Genomic DNA, 21,475 nt, shown 5'->3' with positions numbered 1-21,475 from the left:
GAAAGTGTGCATTTTTTAAGCAGCTTAGACATTGCTCATTCCCATAATACTTCCACAGCACACAGGAACAAGATCTGACCTACTAAAACAAAAGAAAAAGCGCCATAAGGAGAAAATTTCTAATGTGACCTGTCTGTCATCTTATTTCAAACCCAGGAAAACTTTGGGATTTGCTAGGGATTATCAGCGATTCTGTGTGTGGTTATTGCACTCAGCCACAACCACACAGCTCACAACTTGTGGTGGAGACCACTTCCATTAGTAGGCATTAATCAACATTTTATACACTCCCATTCAGCTATCGCTGAAGAGACATTTAGTAGATATACTTAGTTATACCCTATCACACTTTATACGTTACTCAGATCTAAAATAAGTTAATTGTACTGAATTATAATCTAGCTCTTGTATTTACAGGACTTCAGGATCTTACAATGTATTTTTTTTAAATGCCATCTAACGTGATTTGTTATTTTATGCTTCAATCTCCAATATTTCTGCTCAAATATGTATCACAACATACACAGTAGAGTTATGAAAAATTTATTATTAATGCATGTTTTTTTCCACTGCTGAAGATAGAAGAACTTTGTTGTGCATGTTATAAAATGTTAAATATTAGAATTATTTAAAGTTAATAGGATGCCAAAGAAAATGACTAATAATACATTATACAATTAGATGCCTTTCATATTAGTGAATCCATTAACAAAATAAAATACATTCAAACAGAAGAGTTCTGATTTGCAATTTTTAGCAAGGATTGCCCATGTGTAAAGCTAAATTATTTATTCATTTAAAAAAAAAAACAACTGCTGGATACATCAGTCTGCAATTATTTGCATTATGTTTGAATGCTTTATCATGTGGCTCTGATTCAAAAATACGTATCTCTAAGTTGCTTTAGCATCTTCATTTGTGCAAATCACTAAACACAGAAAAAAAAAAACAAACACCATTTTCTTTCTCCAGATTCAGCAGGACAGCTGATGATACCACGAGCTCTTGGTATTGCTCTGTCAGGTGCCTATTGATTATCACTGTTTAACCCAGATGTCCTCAAGTGGAGTTTTACCTCTCTGCTTTGCTCCCGTTTTTCTAGATATTGTCAATTCCTGCCTCGTCCACCTGAACTGAAGCCAGGAATCAGGTAGCTCTGCTTTACATTAAGCAGCTACCATAGCATACTATTTTTCTGAGCAATAAAAGTTATTTTGAAACTAGTTATCCCATCTCCTCAGCTGATGGCAACATCATCCTTGAAGAAAAGTTAGCAAGCATATAGCTTTTCTTACACTAAAAACCAGCTTTTAGCAGCACAGTGACATAAATCTTCCAGACATTTTTCTCCTACATTTTCCTTTACTCTTTGCACCTCTCTAGAAAGGCATGCACCTGACACCGAGTAAAGAAAGTTGCAACAGAAACAAGCAATCTCCTTCTCCTCACATCCATCTTCTCTTCACTGCTACTATCTACTTAATTAAGTCATTGTCAATCTTCTCTAAGCACGTAATGTTGGTTGATAGAAATGTGTTTTGAAATCCCTGTTTGTTTGTTTTTTAATTATCTGATTAGACAGGAAAGAAAGACAGATCTCTGGTATAATACAAGAAGTAAAAATCCAGCAATAGCACTATCCTTTTATTTCAAGAGATTTTTTTCACCTTCTAACAGTCCACGCAATCCAGTCTTTATAACTTGTAGGATTTTAAAAATTTGATGAACCCAATTGTGGCCAAAGTTTGGTTGCATCATTTTAAAACTGGTTTCAGGTTAGAGATATCCCTTACTATGATTTTTACTCAGCTTATGAGAGGTGACGGATGTTCAGAGTCTGAAGAGATTTCTTCCAGGATTTTGGCAAAACTATTGCCTCAGAATATCTCCTACCCATATATGTTTCAACAGCAATTCAGGCTGCAAATCACGGATGAGCCAGATCTTCCACGTTACATCAGCTGGTAATGGGGAAAAGAAAAGGGACGTAGAAAAAGATTATAAACTAGCAGATTTGGCTGCATCTTGGTCCCTGTTTGTGAAATAGGAGGGCAAAAACACTATAAAATATTTGTCCCATTATATTCAGCACTCCGTATTTTGATTACATCAAATTTTGATGCCGTTATGTTGTATTAATAACAACAGAAATCATACAAAGAAGAGATGATACATTGAAACTAGAACCACAGATCCATAGGTGAATTTCAAAAGGCATCATTCTCAACTCACCCCGAGGTGTTTGCCCACGCCAAGGGTCTTGATTAGGCTTGGATTACTACAGTAGAGTTGGGAAACAAAACCTTTGATCTCAAGAGATCTGAACAATCCTTGTTACTTTTACTGACAACAGACATGCTGCAGACTGAATAGTGTTAACATTCAGATGAGAGCTGAAAACTCAAGTGAGAGCTATGCTACGTTCTCACTTTCAAGACTCTGGTACCATGCATAACTTTGAAATTAAAATACAGTGTGACTACCTCTCTAAGTGTTTAAATTAATATATTTAATAATTTCTACAGTAATAAGTCTAGAGTGAAAAACAAGGCTTACAAGAGAAGTACTTTTTTTTTTTTTAATATATATTTGTAGTATGTATACATGTATTTACAGAACAGCTGGGTACGCTTTTTCTACACCAGAATTTGTAAAAATATATATATATATATTATATATTTAGTGGCCTTGTTTTGGCTACTAAATATATATAATATTTTAATATGCATATAGATAATAGGATTTTTATTTTTTTTAAAGAGACAAGGGTGTAGTCAAGATTTGATTGCTTTGCCTAAATTTAGGAGTCTAATCTTTTCAAAATGTTCTAAGACATCTTGCCTGGCTTCTAGCACCTGATCTCCAAGGGCACAACTCTCCTGTACTTCCAGTGCCAGCCCTGCGATAGTCAGTCTGATACTCAGGATCCTCTCAAGCAACACTAAATACCAACGATCAAGTAACCGAATCAAGAACAAGATGTCCAAAGAATGCATTAAGGGAAGATGCTTTCCAGGACCACAAGAAATTGCTCTTGCAAAAATTCCAGAGTTACACAATAATATATATACATTTTTAAGAATATTCCATTTTAAATTCCTATAAAACAATGACAAAGGTGACTTGAGAATTTCTTTAAAAAACTAACCTATTTTCAACAAGAATTTATTTCTAAAAATGGTTATATTGACAAATGAGACAGGCAATAAGAGAACATAGGTTTCCTTTTAAATGCAAAAGTTTTCAAGGATTGTAAAAGATAGACATCAAATTTTCTCCTTTTATTTTCTTCTTAGATATTTTTCTTTTGAAAGTTTTTCAGATTAGCCCTCAGTGTTGTCAGCATTTTTACCTCTTACTAAAGTAGCTAACAGAGTCCACCAGTGAAATGCATTACCAGTCCCCCCCTATCCTCCATCCCCCAAATCACACACTACTTAAAACATTTGTATCTACCACAGTATTGATGGTTTTACCCATTCTCAGCACCCAGGGGACCACAAATGCCATGACAAAGCCTTATTTTGTGGTGTGGTATCTCCTCGTCCCAGACCACACCCTGCACATCATTACTTAACATATGGTCACATTCACCGTCAGCCCTTTTTGTTGCAGACCCTATTGTAAGTTCATCTTTGTCAGCTAGTATTACATACAAGCCACAGAATTACAGATAATGACAACAGGGGAGAAAAATACCCCAAATATTAGGCCATACCATGATCTTGTAAGACCATTGACCATGACCAACTCTAGCTAGGAACAATTCAGTTGAGTTCTCCAGGACATCCATCTCCATGCAGCACAAGATCATCCCCTTTAAGATATTTTGATGCTTGGTCTAATTTATGTGCAGATATGCTTGGCAACCCCCAACTTCTGGAGATTATTCCACTATACCAAAAATCATGCAGTTCATAAGTTTTCCTGTCATAAATTTTAACAGATGACTTGATAAATTACTTCATTTCCTTGTTATTTTGGAGCTCTACATAATAGTATTTCCTATAGCACTACTATCAAACAGCAAACCCCACCAAAAAGTCATCCATGACAATTATGAACACCCCCCAAAAAAGCAATCCCTTGCTACAGTGTGCAACACTATGGTCCTTCTTGGTGTCTAAAAAAACACTTAAGGGCTTATAAAAAATTTCTCCAGCTTCCTGAAGCGTTACTAAGCAAAAAGCTATTGTAACGCAAATAGTGCTGTGGTTAGAAAAGAAATAAAAGGCATGTCTTAAATGCTTGATCATACACTACATGCCATAAAATCCATGGTATGCTTGTGGCTGACCACACTAACCTAGCTGACTGCCTCTTCTGATCCCATTCTACTGACTTACTCATCTCACTGTTGAAAAGAAAGCACATGACAATACCATTGGAAGAAGAAACTGTGCTGCATCTAGGGCTACAGATTCAGAAATTAAGACTGTCAATTCTGATTTTGCTTATTTATTTTACATATTGAGAACAACAACAACAAAAAAATCCTAGTGCTTTTTGTTTGCTTGTGTTTTATTTATTTATTTATTTTTAATATATGACGCACAATATTAACAAAATAATGTAAAACATTGGTTGGTAAAAAAAATAAATGTTCCCATCAGGTTTCATCACCAGGCTCAGATTTACAAATCAATGTTTGGGTACCACAGTTTTTTGTTTGTTTGTTTTTCCACCCCTCTGGAAAAATAAGGATAAGATGTGGAAATGAAAATTCTTTTGAAAGCAAAAAATGTTCTGTATCTTAAAATAGACATTGAAACGCAGAGGCAAAAGGGAAGAGCCCACACCAGTTACATGCACATATTAATTGATTCCCCAACTACTGTGGGCTCAATTACAGTATTTTGTTGTCAGAGTTTTAAAGCTTGGAAAAAATTAAAAAAAAAAAATCTTGGCTACAGCTTGGCATATGCAGGTCTTAACCCAGAAACAAGCTGTTTTATAATTATTTCTGAAAATTGCTTCAGTCCATTTTATTTTCTGTGCTTGCCTGGGAAGTGTGAAAAGGAAAGAAAAACCTATTTTTGACTCGAGGCTTTCAAGACATTTTGGTTCTCAGCTAGCAAGTAACCCAGTTTGAGCCTGATATTTCCGAGATGAACTTTGGACCACTCTGCTGGCTTCGCACTAAGGCTGGCTACACGCGTAACTGCTCGCGGAAGTGAGGAGGGCTTTGCTGCCTGGGCTGTACGTGATCACACAGACTGGCAAAAGCAGAATGTCACCAAGGCAGAGGGTAGCTCCGAGGTTAGGTCCTACCCAAGACACAATCACGTCTTTCTAGGCATACTCACATATGTCTTAAAAATGCGATCGATAACCTCCTAAAACTTCTAAAAATGCACGAGATGGCAAGACACAATGGGAAACCACAGCAATGCAAATACACGAGAAATTAAGGACAAACAAAAAAGGAAAACGATCCTTGTTGTAATTTTAAAAATAAAGCACACAACGATCCTGTTGGACCTCCACATTTGTAGCTGCTCTCTGGAAGCTGGCAGCTGACAGAGGACCTGCTCTCCTCTGCCCACAGAGCCTTTGGCAGCGGCAAGGCTGGGGCTGCTGGCTGCCTTTGAAATGGATATGTTGGGTCAGTGGGAATGCTGGGGTATTTCTGAATGGGGAGTTTAATTCTTTAAAATAATAATAATAACAAAAAAATAAGCTGTTAAAAAGAGCTGCTTTTCTTCCCCCAGTCACCGCTTCCCCCCCACCCAAAAACCAACTCCCCCTTCTAAAACCACCCAGCCCATTTGTGCTGACCCAGCAGGTCCGCTCCAAAGGCAGCTCCGGTCCCGAGGCAGAGCCAGCCGGAAAACCGCCCTGGTTCCTAATAGCCCAGGCTCAGACATATGGTCCCAGCAAGCTCACATAATCAGCAATAGTTGAAAAAAATAAATAAATAAAAATCCCAAGATTTTGCTCCTCTTTTCTCATAGTTCATTGATAAAGAACATGTCAGTAGAGTTGAAGAATCCTGCTGGTTAAAGGTATCATCCTTCGCTGCTCATATGGTCTGGGCTCTTACTTGTCAATTAGATTAATCCAAGCCATTTTAGAACAATAAATATAAGTACAGATGGAATATAAGCATATTGAAGATTACTGTTTTTGACGGCTGTTGTTTATTAAATCAAAAATAATGTTGCAACGAGGATTTTGTTGATATTTCAAATGGAAAGGAAAAGTAAATAGGAATCAGATACTCCTTAAGAAAAAAACAACCCTCCAAAACAGCCCATGGGTAATAAAAAGGCAATGATTTTTCTTACAATGCCACCTATGAGCTACCTTTAGAGAGGGGATATGGCACCTACAAACTCAAAACACTAGGTATGTTGAAATCCATAAAATTTCCAATTACTGCTTCAGGATTTATTGTGCACATATGGAAAATAATACTTGTAAAAGAGAAAGGGGTTTGTGCCTGGTGCTGTCAATACTGTGAAGGATGGGGTGATTATAAAGCAAATTAACAATACTTTTAAATGTGCATTCACTTATCTTTCCAATTAAATCCTTGTTAAACAACTGCACAGACAGTAATGGTGCTTCTGCAAAGCACTGATCAAGACAGTTTTATTGTAATTTTTACTCTGTAACAATTAATCAAGTAGGCATTTTCTTTATTATTAAATTATTTAGTTAATAAATATTCGCAATCAGTTCGTGTATTTGTGGTTTACATTTTACTTTTAATTTTTCTTAAACTGAATTATATTCCAGGGTATTCTTATAGAAGAAACAGAAGAAATATTTTAATCCTTTTTGCCAAAATGTTATTTTTTAACCCAAGGTGATGTCAGGGAAAGAGTAAATTCACCTTTTCCCCCACGGTGTAGTTACAAATTCAGATATTCCATAAGAAACGTGACTCTCTTCACTAACAATATCTAGCCTCTGTAAAAATTCATATGTTTCCCCTCTTTGGTACATAAGTATAGTAACTGAGCAGTAAAAACACAGTAATTGACCTTTGGATGCTACGCGGTATTTTGCAGTTAACGCACAAGGTATTGCAAATGAAATAACGGGATGCAAAGGTCATCTGTACTGCAAATACCAAGCATTTTGCAAACAAAGCATTGGATATAAAGACAATTAGGAACTCTCTTGTATTATGTATGAACCAACACTTGCTGAATGAACCAATAAGTATTGAAATTTGTATTTCTATGGTTAGTTTCCCTGAACATATATGCATTAGGATAGAATCTCAGTGTTTCAGCAATGTCTTATGAACCCTTTATAGCTCCATTTTTTTCAGTTAATTTAGTACTCATGAAAATTGCTTGTTTGACAGTCCTAGAAATTGAATGCCATTCCAGCTACCCAGCAGACTAGTGCAGGAGGCATAAAGAACTAAGTTTCTGTCTCCTCATTCACCAAGGGTCTCTGGTCTTCAAATGTGGATGGCAACAGAGGATTTGCTAGAATAGAGATGTGGGACAGCAAACTACAGGGTTTAATGCAAGGAAAGCCTTACCCCATTATATCACCACGTGCATCAACGTGACAGCTTAGATCAGAGCAGGGAGCACGCCACAGATTCACACTCTTACATACGAACACCCTTATGGATGAAACCTGTTTGTTTGTTTGTTTTTCCTTCTTCTTTCTTTTCTCAAGCACTTTCTGCACCACTGTTAGCATTTCTGATCAGGTCAGAAGCTTGCTTTTGAAAGGCATCTCCCACCTGTCCCCTCTTTCATATTGTGTTGCCATCCTGATTACAGATCTGCTCCCAGGGGCCCTAATGAGCCCTGAACAGCCCCACCTGTGCTCCTCCCACCCTTTGGGCCAAGGCAATTAATATTTTCAGTAGCATCCTTGTACCTTGGAAATGCTACCATGTTCTACATGGCTTAACAGACCTATTTAAGATCATGTACCCCTTCTCCTACAGGTGTGAATTAGAGGAATAGCCTTGGCTATTCTGTAATGGTTTTAACTTATGAGACAGTGCTAAAAATCAGCAACAGTCCTACCGGCTTTTCATTAAACACCCAAAGAATTACTAAGTTCTGCTAAAATATATATAATATTCCTGAAGTTGCAACTATTAGACTTAATATTACGAAAACCATACGAATGGACATCTCTGACTAGCGTTTGCCATAGGTTCACAGCTAGAAATATGAAATTGTTCCTAATTCAGTTTCTAAAAACACATTTCTTTCAGCACTTTTAGACAAAGGAAAGTATGAATGTCTTGATGTCACTAGTGGTCCAAACAACTTGCACTGCCTTGATTCACTGATTTGAAAAATGATGACTTAGAGTTTCAAAAGTGCTGAGAGATGTTATAGCTTGGTCCTCTTATGATCAACTGATCTTTTCGGCTTTTAATGGGAAAATAAATCATAGACAAAAGATAATCCTGTTGCACAGAAGCAAAAAAGGTGTGATATCAATAGACTTTTATAGAAAAAGAAAACTCTGTGAAAGGGATAAAGTAAATAAGGTAGTTTGTTCTGCTGATGTTCCTGTTGTCAAGGTCAAAGCTCTTTTCAGGAGCTGCCTACCTCAAGAAATGAGAATGAAACAAAGTATATTCAGAGAATTTAAAAGTGGAAAAGATATGAAGCTTTTTTTTTTTTTTTTTTTTTTTTTTTTTTTTTTTTAATTGCAAACCCTTTCTCACTCCCCCAGAAATATAGAATTTCAACGTTCCTTTTAGATTTTCACTGTTCTTTTTTCTTCTTTAATGATAAAGCTGTCAATTGCTAGTTTGTTTTCCTTTCATATTCACCAGTTTTCTCTTAGTTCATTTTTGATGCTGCAGATGACATTAACTGTATAGAAAAAGGAGCCAAATAAAGCTTTGCTATATTCTAATTAATGACTATTCTAATAAAATGTACTTTGATATGGCAGACAGCCTAGAGTCTCTTCTATGATCTTTCATTTTCAATATGATACATATTATTTATATCCTATAAATGTAGGTGTAACACAATAGCAGAGCAAGCAGAAGAAACAGCCCATTAAGTATTTGGCCTGTATAAGAACTGATTGCACAGTCAATCTCTGCAATGTAAATAGGCTTTTTTAGAACATTTGTTTGCATTTATAATTAAATTAGATTTTCACTCAAATGAAGACTCTCTATTGGAATGTTAACCAGAAAGTCTTATTTAAAAATACTGCTTTCCTAGTAACTTTGTGAGTCCATGAAACAGTATCTGAAATTCGTGCTGTCACACTGGGAGTGACATCAGGTGGAGATCTCTGTCACCCTTCCAAGCATGCACTAAGTAAATCCTGTTCCCCCCATCTGCCCACAGTGTTGTGTGTTTGTTTTTTTTTTTTTGCAGATACATGGAGCTCTTGAGCCATGGCTATTGCCCCAGAGGAAAGCTGATCAGATCCCCTCCTCACTCCTCTCCACACACCTTTTTGTTGCCTAACCAACTCTCTGCACCTACAACTTCCCTGCTGCTGCCTGATGGGCCTCCCAGGTAATCTGTGGATCTGGCTGTTCTGAAATCCATTTAGGGATTAGGAGGGACCATGAAGTGGATATATATCTTCCAGTCAGCAGCCTGGAAGTCAGGATAATATTAGCAGGCTGCTAAAACACACACACACATGCACACACACAAACACACACACATCCACATCTGTAGAGCCACACCGTGAGTTAATGGGCTGTTCCCTGCCTGCAGCTTCCTACCTAACAGAGAGAAAGGATGTTATTTAAACAAATGAAACAGCAATCTGCAATTTTAAAGCCATTCTTTGTGCCTGAATTACTTTGTGAAGGTTCTGATTAGCAACCATTAGATTATTCTTTGGGGATTGAGATGCTGGACTCTCTTCCCTCACGTGGTGTTGGTGTCACCCCTGAGGAATGCAAATGTGGCATTAGGGTTTACAGCAGAGCATCTTTGGTATGTCTGCAAGCATCTACCTGAACAAAGGCTAACTTCAGACCTGGCCAGATATTTGCATATCTGAGATTTCAACAGGCATGTAAGGGGGCTTGGCTGGGTAATTTCACCTCCCACTTAAAATCTATTTCATTATGATACAGTATGCATGACTGCTCTAGTTGTTTCAACAAAGACTAACACAAGAAACAATAATTCTCACAACAGACAACATGATAACATAGTGCTCCAGCAGCACTATTCCTCTGAATTTTCTTTGGTCATTCAACAGGCAGTTTACTGCAGGTGCCCTAAGTAGTCAGTGTCAGAGTGGCTTTAATGTACCATTAACTTCACCATTATATATTCATTTTTCACAGTGGTATAAACCAGAAGAAAAAGGTGCCTGGTACCCCTGTGCTGCAAAAAGCCAGCTTAGACTTCTGTCTAGCTTTGCAGTATCAGCCCATCTGTTTTAGGTGAAAACTTGAGCAGTAATGTTAACCTCAAGTACGTTAACCTTTGGATGCCATGAGACATGATAGACAGGACCATTATTTTTATGGCACATTTTTTCCTGAGCAAAGATCCCGGGGAGCGAAGAAGGATAGAAAATCCTGGGTTTGCCTCTCTGTCTCCAAACAAAATACAGTGCACAGTCGCTTGGAAGCCAAGGCAGACTACATTATCGACACACAAATACCCAACAGCCATAAATCTAAGGGAACCCAAGTAACGAGTCAAAACCATGAGCCTGATGATTTATTCAGTCTCACTGAATTTACTGGCATAAATACTGATTCCTCATAAAGCAGCTTCCAGGTTCAGCTGAAGACAAGAATGGTCTGCAGCAGCTGAGGAGGTTGCAAACAGATACTGTTCCCCTGAAACCTTCATCAGAGAGGTAAATTCAGGCTTGAAGGTGGGAGTATTATTATGTGACACCACAAATATTATGAGAATTCTTGAGTCAAAAGCCTTAGTTTATGCATAACGCAAAACCAATTGAGGAAGCTGTTTTCCAACAATTACCATCTACAAACAAACAAACAAAACCATATACACTGCATAGTATTTAGCAGTTCTAGTAATATTTGTCAGGTAACTGTGAAGGAGTGAAGAAAAAGTAGGATAAAAAGTTGCAGAAGCTTTGCATTTATCCTTGATTAATCCAAGAGCATAAAGTCTTGAATACAATTTAAGATTTTTTTTTCTTCCAAATTTCTGAAAAGCTTAATTTGTTTTTCTCATTAAGTGGGATCAGGAGGTTCACTGTCATCAATGGTATTTGCTAAGCAATTAAATGCGAATACGTTTAGTCTTTGCCAAGAGTAGTACACTGTTCAGAGAGGTCAATGTATTTGTCATGTATCCTAATTAGCTACCAATATCAGCTTCCACACCTGTAACAGTATATATTGATCAATGTTAGCTTCCTTTAGCTACATCTGTGTACATGTGTACATATGTACATTATATGCGGAATCTAGGGCAATATGTTCATTAAACAAAACCATAACAAAATGCTTGGTTCTAATTCTGGTTCTCAAGTTCCCCAAACATTCATCTTTCTTATTTCCTGGGATCAAATCTTTGCCTTATTGAAATCAGAGGTAAATCTTCCACTGATTCTGTCAGAGCCGGGACTTTAGTTTTAGTATTCCTTTCTCAGTTCTTTTCAGCACCTTTTTCTCTTTGTCTGATTTCCTTTGGATCCCTGTTCTATTTTTAGTTTTGTTTAACTTTCAACATCCAAACAATCTGCTATTTTTCCTTTTATTCTTTTTTTTTTTTCTCACTTTGATTCTTTGGTTTTCTACATATGCTTTGTTTTTGCCACCTTATTTCATTTATTCATTTCCTCCTTTTTTTCTGTTTGTTTCTCATCTCCTGTTTAACTACTATTTTCCTCTGCTTACTGTGCTGTTTTTCCTCTCTCCTAACTGACATTTCCCTCTGTGCAATATCTTTCTACCTTCCCTTTCCTCTCTTTTCCAAAACACAGCTCATCATTCTATGCCACTAATGTATAGCAGATTCTGAAATTCTGTCATCTGAGACAGTTAAATACTAAACAAAACATTACCAGGGTGGAGGAATCACTTACCCTGATTGACAACAAATCGTAACTTCTGTATTGTTGCCAGATTGCCGCTAACTCTGTATATTCCATCAACTTCTAGACCTGAAAGAGAAACACATATTTCATTTTAGATCATATAAGTATTTTTCTTTGTATGTCTGTCAAGAAGCCAGAAGCGCCCTAACAAGTATGAAGAAGTGCAGTGCAGTGAATGACTGAAAAATAATCCACCTGACAAAAACTGAAGTGCCTCCTGCCTGATTACAACAACAATGAAAAATAAAAGCGGTAGATTAGCTTAAGTGAATACAAAATACCTGACTGTAATTATCTTGTAATTCTGTCAGCAGAATACGATTCTGCAAAGGTATTTGAGTGTGACGGGAAAGGAAGAGTGAATTAGCTCTTGTGTTCATAGAGAAGGGCTGTTTGGGATACACACGACAGTATGTTAGCCCTGCTGAAACGCGGGGTGCTTCTACTAATAGCTTGTATTAATGGGGGAAGCTTCTCAGTCTGGGGCCTGGGTTTTTCAGATGTGAATTTCTGAGGCTGTGACCTTCTGAAATGAAGTGGTGAGATGCCCACTCTGAAATCATGACGTGTGTGAGACTATACACAACTAAAGCTTCTCTACTATATTCTTCATAGCAGATCAGACAAGTTTGAAGCTGAAATTAAATATCCCAAATAGCATATGCCCCGGAGTGCATTTCTTCATTAATATAGGCCATCCTTTTCAAGGACAACCTGACAGTCTTGTTTCTCCCTGCATATCTACTCAAGGTTTATCTTCTAGGTGAAACTAGATGTCATACTCCCTTTTGTGACATATTATCTCCTACAGCAAGCTCTGCTGATATGACTGTTTAAAATAGCACTTCCAGCCCTGGTTGCATAGCTGTAGCATTTCAAAGCACATGGGAACTGCTCTCCTTTCCTTGGGGAATTAGCTATTGTGCAAACAATGACCAAATCTGCATGCTTAAAAATTGAAAACACAAAACTGTACATTGTCATTCCACATTTAAGGCTTGCAAGTAAACAAGAAACTAAGAGAATCTACACCAAAAAGTTTTTTTTTTTGTTTTTTTTTTTAAGGCTACTCATCACTTGGAACACAAGTTTTAATTAGCTTTTGGCAAACAATTTCAGAGAAAGCCTTTCTCGTGGAAAATGTTAATTTGTCAAAACTAAATATTTTCAGGAAATATTTCAGTTCTGACAATGTGTCTAGTGGGAATTTTTCTTTTTTCAATTCAGGGTGAGGAAAAAGGAAAAATGGAAAGTATAGGAAAAAGTGAAAACAAGTCAAAAAGCAACTCAGAAGCTCAGTTGTAATTATACTTAAACAGGAGGGAGCTGAAGTTCAAGTCCTCATTTCAAAGATACTTGCATCATGCCTTGGCAGATGAGTGCCCCAAGCAGCAGAGTCCAATGTTTGGAGGTAATGTCGCTATCTCGAGGCTTTTTAAAAGATTTAATTTTACTTTTGATTCAGACAGAAACAAATTACTGTTGCTTTTTGTTTGTTTGTTTGTTTTTCTCTCTGCAAATTACAGTTCTTATTTTATGTCCACCCTGCAAGGAACTTTCTGATTTGGTTTACAAAAAATAATCTGTTTAAAGAGGAATAACAATTCCATATTATACATTGGTTATCTATTCCTCTTATTAGACAATTTTCTACCCTGCACCTGTGGGTATCCTGCAACATAATACTGAAAATGATGATTCATTTCAGGAAGATCCCCTTTGGTTACAGAGGGATAAAGAATAAGTTTATTTAAGAGAAATCAAAAAGGATTTGCCAATCAAGAACGCTTGGAAGTTATCCATCAACTGGATATATAACATATGAGCAAATGGAAATTACTAAAATGTTTAAATAATGCAATTTTATCCTAAAACTGAGGAACTTCATTTCATCTTAGAAAGGGGAAACTGAGAGAGCAAGAGTAGTTCCTTGTTTAGGAATATGGGACTCCTGTTGGTAAGATTAAGAATTTCATCATGTAAATTGAAGTCGAAACCAAAAAGTAAAGAGGAAAAATAAAACAAACAAAAAGACCCAAAACAGAATGTTAACTTTTATTTGGATTTAACTCAACTCAGTTCTCAACCTTTTGGGATATGTGGAAGTGAAAGCAATACATGTCACTTTGGGTGAAATAGCAGTGTCTCGCATTAATAGCATCAATTTGGAACAGCTCAACCCCCTTGGTATGAAACTACATAAATTATCCAGATCGAGTGAAAATGACAAACTATGTTGTAAATTGGAGGATATTACATCTTGCAAAATGATGTGGAGTATATAAGTGAATTATTATTGTTATAAATTTACTTTGGTCCAGAAACGAGCTCTGATTAGCATTTCATTTGGACACTATACAATATGGCAGGGAGAAAAAAATCCAAGAATATCAAGCCAATTATAGTGTTCACGTGCCATCAACTTTCTGCTCCAAGAACTTTGAAAGTTAAGCCAAACCAAACCAATGTAAATTGGTGGATTTGGACATCCTTTTCATGACCACATTATCTTAGCTGGATTGTTAACAACTTATTTTGGAAATCCAATTAGGCACAAAAAATGAGAGAGGGAGAGAGAAAGAAAGAGATGTCTTTATAGTTCTAATGTCCTGATTTTGTGAGCAATTTTCAAAGCAAATTCACTTTTAAGGGCACCTCTATCAAGAATAAAAACATCACTGCACTGCTGTCAGTGTTTCTTCATGGCAGGCTATAAATACTTAGGGAACAAGATGAAACAAAAGTTGTTCAGAGTTTCCTATCTGGTGCTGGCGTTCAAGTATAGCGGTAAAGAACATTTCAGGAAAAATATTCATTTTAATAAAGTCCAACTGCTTGCTCACTATAGGCTGACCTTCTTGTGCTTTGGAGTGGGTTTTATCAGAAATGAATTACTGGATTTTGCCCTGGAGGGGAAGAATTACCTTATTTGCTTTATATCCCAAGCTCCAACTTTGTTTTTGTTTGTTTTAATGAGGAACCTGAGAATAGCATGGGCCTGCAATTACAAATGTCAGCCAAAAACTTGATAAAGACTTCAATGTTTCCATCCTTCTAAATTTTGTAAAGGTAGAAGAAATGTAAGAAAATGACTTATTCAAGAATACATCAGTTTAACACCCTAACTATAGGCAAGGTTTAGCTTTCATTAAAAATTCACACAGGCTCTCCTGATAAGAAAGTTAAAAGGTAGCCAAATTAAGGTTTGTTCAGAATTCATGAACAATTGATAGAAATACACTCTGCAGAACTGCACTGAAGGTCTTCGAAGAACATTAGTTTAGAACATTTCTTGCACTCCTGTTTTTAGCCAAAGCGGAAACAACCATGTATGCAGGTCAGTGCCAGCTCCAGTAGCAGTTTGAGCTGGAACCAGGCAGTGCAGAAAAAGCATTAAAAACCCAGGCAAAGGAAGAGTTTAGGTGATATCCAAACAAAAGTTGTAAAATGTTAGGCTTTGATACTGGCTGAAGTTATTCTGATGCGTTATGAACTGTCTTGAATGAAATGCTCTCATTAATTCTGTTTTGGTGCAGAGAATGGATCCCTCTCCCAAATCACACTGCGTTCTGCCTAAGCTTAATGAATGTTTGACAACATCTTAAAATTGAACATATAACAGGAAATTCAGGGGGATGAGGGGAAAGTGGCTGGGGTGTTGGTTACATAGATGTTTTTCTCTCTGTTTGTTTTTTTAACAAGATTTAGAACTTGAAACATATCATCTTAAATGATACGAGGTAACTTCCTGCATGGAAACCCATGAAACTTTTACAATTAATGCATCCTGAAGTAGGTGTGGTCCCCAGGCCTGTTAGGAGTTTTATAAAAGAAACCATCGTGCTGGATTCAACAACAAAGTGAAGTACAAACTTGAAAAAAGGCATTCTTTAGTTAGTCCTTTCATTTAAAATCAGTTATGTTCAGGGCAAAAATATTGTATTTCAAAGGAGCCTATTATGCCTTCCCATAAACAGAAAGATCATACGTTTTAAAACTAAAGTATCATTATGTAATCAAGCTGTTGTATTATAAACTATTTTGTGGGCTCAGATGCCCAGGGCTATCTTTACAAATATTTCAGAGGTCATTATCAGGGTATGTTCTCCCTAAAACTATAATTCTTTCCTCCTGTTTTCATATACATCTTACCATAAATACCTGAGTTATAAACATTTTTTTTTAAAGTTTACTAAGGGCACAGAAATGAGGCATGAAGTCATTTAAAGAGGCAGAAGTGTGTGAATGCAGCAAACTCACCAATGGCAAGCTGATGAGAAAAACACCACAAAACAGCATACAACAAAAATAGTTTTACAGAAGATCAATACTTCTATGCCATTAGAAGGAAAATCATGAAGAGTACTAATGAATAAATTCAACATGTTAAAATTCAGCACTGAAAGCACTGCATCTAGATTAGGATACAAAAGGTACCTGGGCTTTCAGGCAAATATAGGAGAAATTTATTTATTTATTTTGTCTGACACAATGGAAATCAGAGATGAAATTGGTGAGAACATCAAACCAAACCTGAGTTACACCACAGAGACAGTAAGAACATGAAGGCATTAGCAGCATACACATGGAATTTATTGTACATACAATGAGGTGTGATGCAGAGGTGGTGTGAGTGGAAGATGGTTGAACCAGCAAACCCGGTACACATCTCAGAGTGAAACGAGCACCAGCTTTATTTGAACATGAGACTATTTGTGCTCAGTGGGGCTTTCAGTGCTGGTGACATCTCTATTCTGCTTTTTGGGGTTGTGCTATGTGGAGTTAAGCATGCCCTTAAACTCCTGAATAGTGGGGCTGGAGACTGACATCAGGATTTGCCCTGTTCTGCTGGAATGAAATCGTAACCACCCTTCTTGTGGGTGCCATACAACTGCCATGCTAGATAGCTCTACCAGCCAGACAAGAATAAACAAACCTAGGAGACTGAACAGCAGGTAATATTGGAAGTCACTCTGAAGAACAGAGAGATAATTGCTGTCATAAAAAAAAAAAAAAACAACAACACCGTTTTCACTTACCAGTGATCATAATATACATGTGTTTTTCATTTGCAAATAAAATATAGAGAAATATTTCAAAATGACTAAGGTTGGAAAGAGTGGCAGAAGAGTTACTCTGATACTGTAAAAGCAGTAAGAGGGATGCGCTCGGAGACTGGCTAGACTGACCTCGGTCCCAGACAGTCTACTTAAATAATTAATTCACGACTCTATGAACAAATAATTCAGAGCAAAATATAATTAATCTTAATCAGCATGGTTTCATGGAAATCAGGGCCCTGTCTAGCAAACCTGTTGCATCTTTTTGAAAGACTGGATTTTTGACAGGTCTGGATGATAAAGACAGTGGTGTTGAAATAGTATATTTGGCTTTCCAAAATGCATTTGACTCAGTACCACATGACATTTTGATTAAAGCACTTGCATTTTATGGAATTAACAGGGCATATATTACATGGATTAAAAACTGGCTCAATGACAGACCTCAAAATGTGGTAGTTAATGGGAGATATCAGTTAACAAGGTCATAACTGGAAGAGCTTGCAAGAGTGGAGCTCTCAGTCCAGTGCCATCTAATACCTTTATCAGAGATATGAGCAACAATAAAAAATCTCTGTTGGCAAAGTAAGCAGATGACACAAAGATCGGGGAGGTATTAAATAATGATGAGGACAGCTAAAGTTACAGAAGGTCTGAATTGCCACCTTAAATGGTCCAGTAAAACAAGTTTTCATATGGAAAAACACAGGGCACACCCAGCACTCTGGACATAGGTTGCCAAGGACTTGGGGGTTATTTTAGATAATCAGATGAATAGAACCTCCCAGTTCAGTTCTACAGCAAAGAGGACTAATGTGATCCCTTGAATTATTGAAAGAGGATATCAAAATAGAAGAGGGGAAGAGACCTCACCTCTTCACGCACTGCAAACAGCATCTTCAGTAGAGCACTGTATTTGATACTAAGGCAAATAAAATGAAACATAAAATACATTCATTGTATTAAAGAGAGGATGGAAAGATGACCTCTCTACAGGTAACTTTTCCCACGATTTGCAGGCACTGGACTCATGACCTCAGAACTGCCCAGTTGCAGAACCTCTGGCAGGCAAGCCCAAACTGAAAGTAGGATGAACAAGGACTTATTTTTTCTATTAGTTCAAGACTGTATCAGAATTTAGTAAACACAAGGGTAGTGGGGGAAAGAAGGAAGGGAGTAATTGTACTAGCTCTTAACAAGCTAAGAAATGAGTCTATAGGAGGTGTCTGACATGAGGTTTGGTGAATCTCTTTAGGAAATTAGCTAATGAGAAATAATCCTATGTTTGACTGCAATAATATCAAGAAGATGAGGGGCATTCCTACATAAAAAGAAAATCTCATTTTTTCTTGCGGTAATAACTTCAAGATGCAATGAAAGGAGAAAAGCTTGACTAAGATCTTATTGTTTTCAAGACCCCGTAGAAACTGTTTAATGGAAGCAATTACAACACTGAATATGAGCATTACATACTGAGAATAAGTAACAAGTGAATATGATGGATGATATACTTTATTCTGTTTCATATCACTTGATGGTAGAATTTCTACTTGGATATTTATATACAAATAAATAAGGGTAGCGACAGTACAGAGCGAGTGCAATTTAAACTAGCACACAGTTCACTGCTATGCAGGGCTGCTGTTTAATGCCTAAATCAAGCTCACTCTGTATCCGTCTTCTCTATTGTGTTTCTCTGTCTTTGACATTCAAGAAGTTTATGTTTTAAAAACCCCAGGAACAAGAAGATGTACTCAGAAAGCTCCCTGTAACAAGAAAAAAAAAAAAACAAACTAGGCTTTGAAGCTACTTGTTTTGAATGAAACCATCGAACATGCAGCGTGCTCACTGTAATTTTGCCGTTACTTCCAATATATACTTTTGCCGTTCCGATAGTCCTGCTTCTTGCAGCTAAACAAAGTGACCTCATTGTTTTCCACTGTATTTTCTTTTAAACATTGGCTGGGATGATTGAGATTCAGGAATGTGGGAAAATGGATTCCCAAGCCACGTCCATCCCCTTTAATTCTGAGCTGTAATTTTTGGCTTGGCTTGAATCACAGTCATCACATTTCAGTCTGAATCTCTCTGTAAAGTGATCTTTCTTAAACATTTCTTTCACTCATCATGGGATCAGAAACAAAGCCATTCTAGTCTTTCAGCGAAACACTTACAAACGTCTTTTTACAGCGACTCACAAGAGCTGAATTTCCTTTAAAAATGTTTGAAAAAGAGGAGGTTTTCATTGCCTGATTGTCCTCTTTGTGAATCTTGTCATCTGTATGCCATGAGCTACAGCTATTTTAATCTGTTTTTGTTTGCAATCCATTTGGTGTCCGCCCAAGAAAATGCAGGTGATTCTAATTAACTTACTGCTGAAGATGTGGAAAAATCTCAATTGTGCTACAGAAAATTATACACTTAAAACCTTCCCTCTATTATTTATAACGGCTTATTAATGAAAATGATTACATGAATACATTTACCACCTGATTCATCTTTGTTCAATTTTTAAATCAACAAGGTTTATGCTAAAGGGGAAAAATCCCTACCAAATACAGACCTCAAGTACACACATCACTCACTGGTTTAAATGGAATGGCAGTTAAAAAGAAATAACATCGTCTTACTTGATGCAACTCATTATATATAATATCTGAAATTAGCAAATGTTTGGAAATATCCATTCTCTCTCTGTAACACATTAGTATTTAATTTTGTGGATTCTTTTTGTTTGTTTGCTTTTGTTTTTGTTTATTTGTTTATTTGTTTTCTATTTTAATGCCTCCTTCACCACTCCTAGTTGCTCTCATTTGCTGCAGTTACTACTTCTCATGTTAGCAGGTCCATTCTGACCAACACTTGATTTATCTGAAAAAAATTAGAATATCTATGGTTCCCTGCTACTTTATCAAATATACTTTTTTTTTTTTTTTTTTTTTTTTTTTTTTTTTTTTTTCCTTTCTGCTTTCTGATTCACAAATAGTCTTTCAGGAGTATCAGAAGTCTTCAGAAGCTGAATGTTCTTTCACCTGCACTCCTTTCTCTTAGGATACAAGCAGCTTCATGTTCCCAGAGATGTGCAGCTTACACTTACCCATGTGGCATCGTGGCCATATGGCACTACAGGGGCTGACAGAAGGGGATTTCAGGTAGAGAGGTCTGAGACATTTTTATGAGGGTCATTAAATAAGACTTTAAAAAAAGACTTTAAAAAAGACTTTAAATACTAGAACTGATTTTTCTTTTCTGGTAGGTAAAGCTGCTAATAGCAGTTTACCACCTCCCATCAGTTAGTATTTCTATTATTCCATGCCATGCAATATCTGCTATATATATACAATACAGTCTAATATGAATGTGATGACAATGTGGATAATGTGGTTTATTTTGGGGAGAATGAAAGCCGTAATAAAGGTTATCATTTCAGGAGAAGCTGCTGATGGAAAACTCATCCACTATCTGACATGCTCAGAACAGCTGGGGATGTAATGTTGAGTGGAGGGGAGAAGAGAGCCAAGGTATTTTGTGTGTTCAAGAAATATATACAACGCTGCCATTTCTTACATCCCAGCTGTGTCTGTTAACTTCTGGAAACATGTAGAGCTCAGCAATAAAGCATACTTGACTGATATTTACTGCAATGTGCATTATAAGACATTTTCTGTCGCACATTATGTTCTGAAAGAGTTAAGTAACATGAAAAATACAGGCTCAAGATTATATCTGTCATGGATGAAAATACTACATTTATGCCTCATTGTAATCCATTCATTGGTTTATGGACCCTGAGCCCTCCAGGGAGTGTCACAACTCCACATGATACTGCTGAGAGCTGTATTTTGCTTTTGGATTTCTGATTTAGCTGAAAGAAGTTTAAAAACACATGTAGCCTGACAACTCCCTATTGGCTACACAACTGAGGAGGGTCAAGAGCATAAACTATTCCAGCAGAAGCCAGCTGTAACTTATGCTCACTAAACTGGCTGAGGATCTGCTTGTTACAGACAGTAGCATACGAGAAATTTATGCATTTTGCTAAATCCTCCCACTTTGGTTAAACTGTGCTTCATTTGGGGATCCATCATCACCAACATCATGCCTGTGTTTTTTGAGCAGCATCAGAATACTAAGGGAAATTGCACTTGGGGGGTCTAACTCCTCACTTAGGACTATATGGGACTTTCAGTCAGGTCCACTGACATCAGTAGGAACTGTGGTTAAAAGCTAAGGGACAGACACAATTCTCCAAACATCCCTTACTCCCAATGCTGATTTTAAAGAGAATTTAGTGCACAGTAGGGACAAATCTTTCCACATCTTTCACAATAGTGAGAGATTAAATTAGACCTCGGCAATGTCACCTCCCCATCCTGACCAGCACTGCTGCTGATGGGACTTTTAACGGT

General features: G+C 36.9%; 1 protein-coding gene across 4 annotated transcripts in view; it reads right to left on the bottom strand.

Moving 5' to 3' along the window:
• The window catches only part of ARHGAP15 (Rho GTPase activating protein 15), a 333,280-nt gene that overhangs the window by 94,328 nt on the left and 217,477 nt on the right, over window positions 1–21,475 (bottom strand). For all 4 annotated transcript variants that reach the window (XM_084523841.1, XM_084523843.1, XM_084523842.1 and 1 more), the window contains one exon: window positions 11,995–12,072. In XM_084523841.1, the coding sequence (XP_084379967.1) occupies window positions 11,995–12,072 (78 nt within the window). The remainder of the gene's footprint in view (window positions 1–11,994; window positions 12,073–21,475) is intronic.

The sequence above is a fragment of the Aythya ferina genome, assembly GCF_964211825.1.
Source record: "Aythya ferina genome assembly, chromosome: 6".
Classification (NCBI taxonomy): Eukaryota; Metazoa; Chordata; class Aves; order Anseriformes; family Anatidae; genus Aythya; species Aythya ferina.
This window is presented reverse-complemented; position numbering and strand designations above follow the sequence as displayed.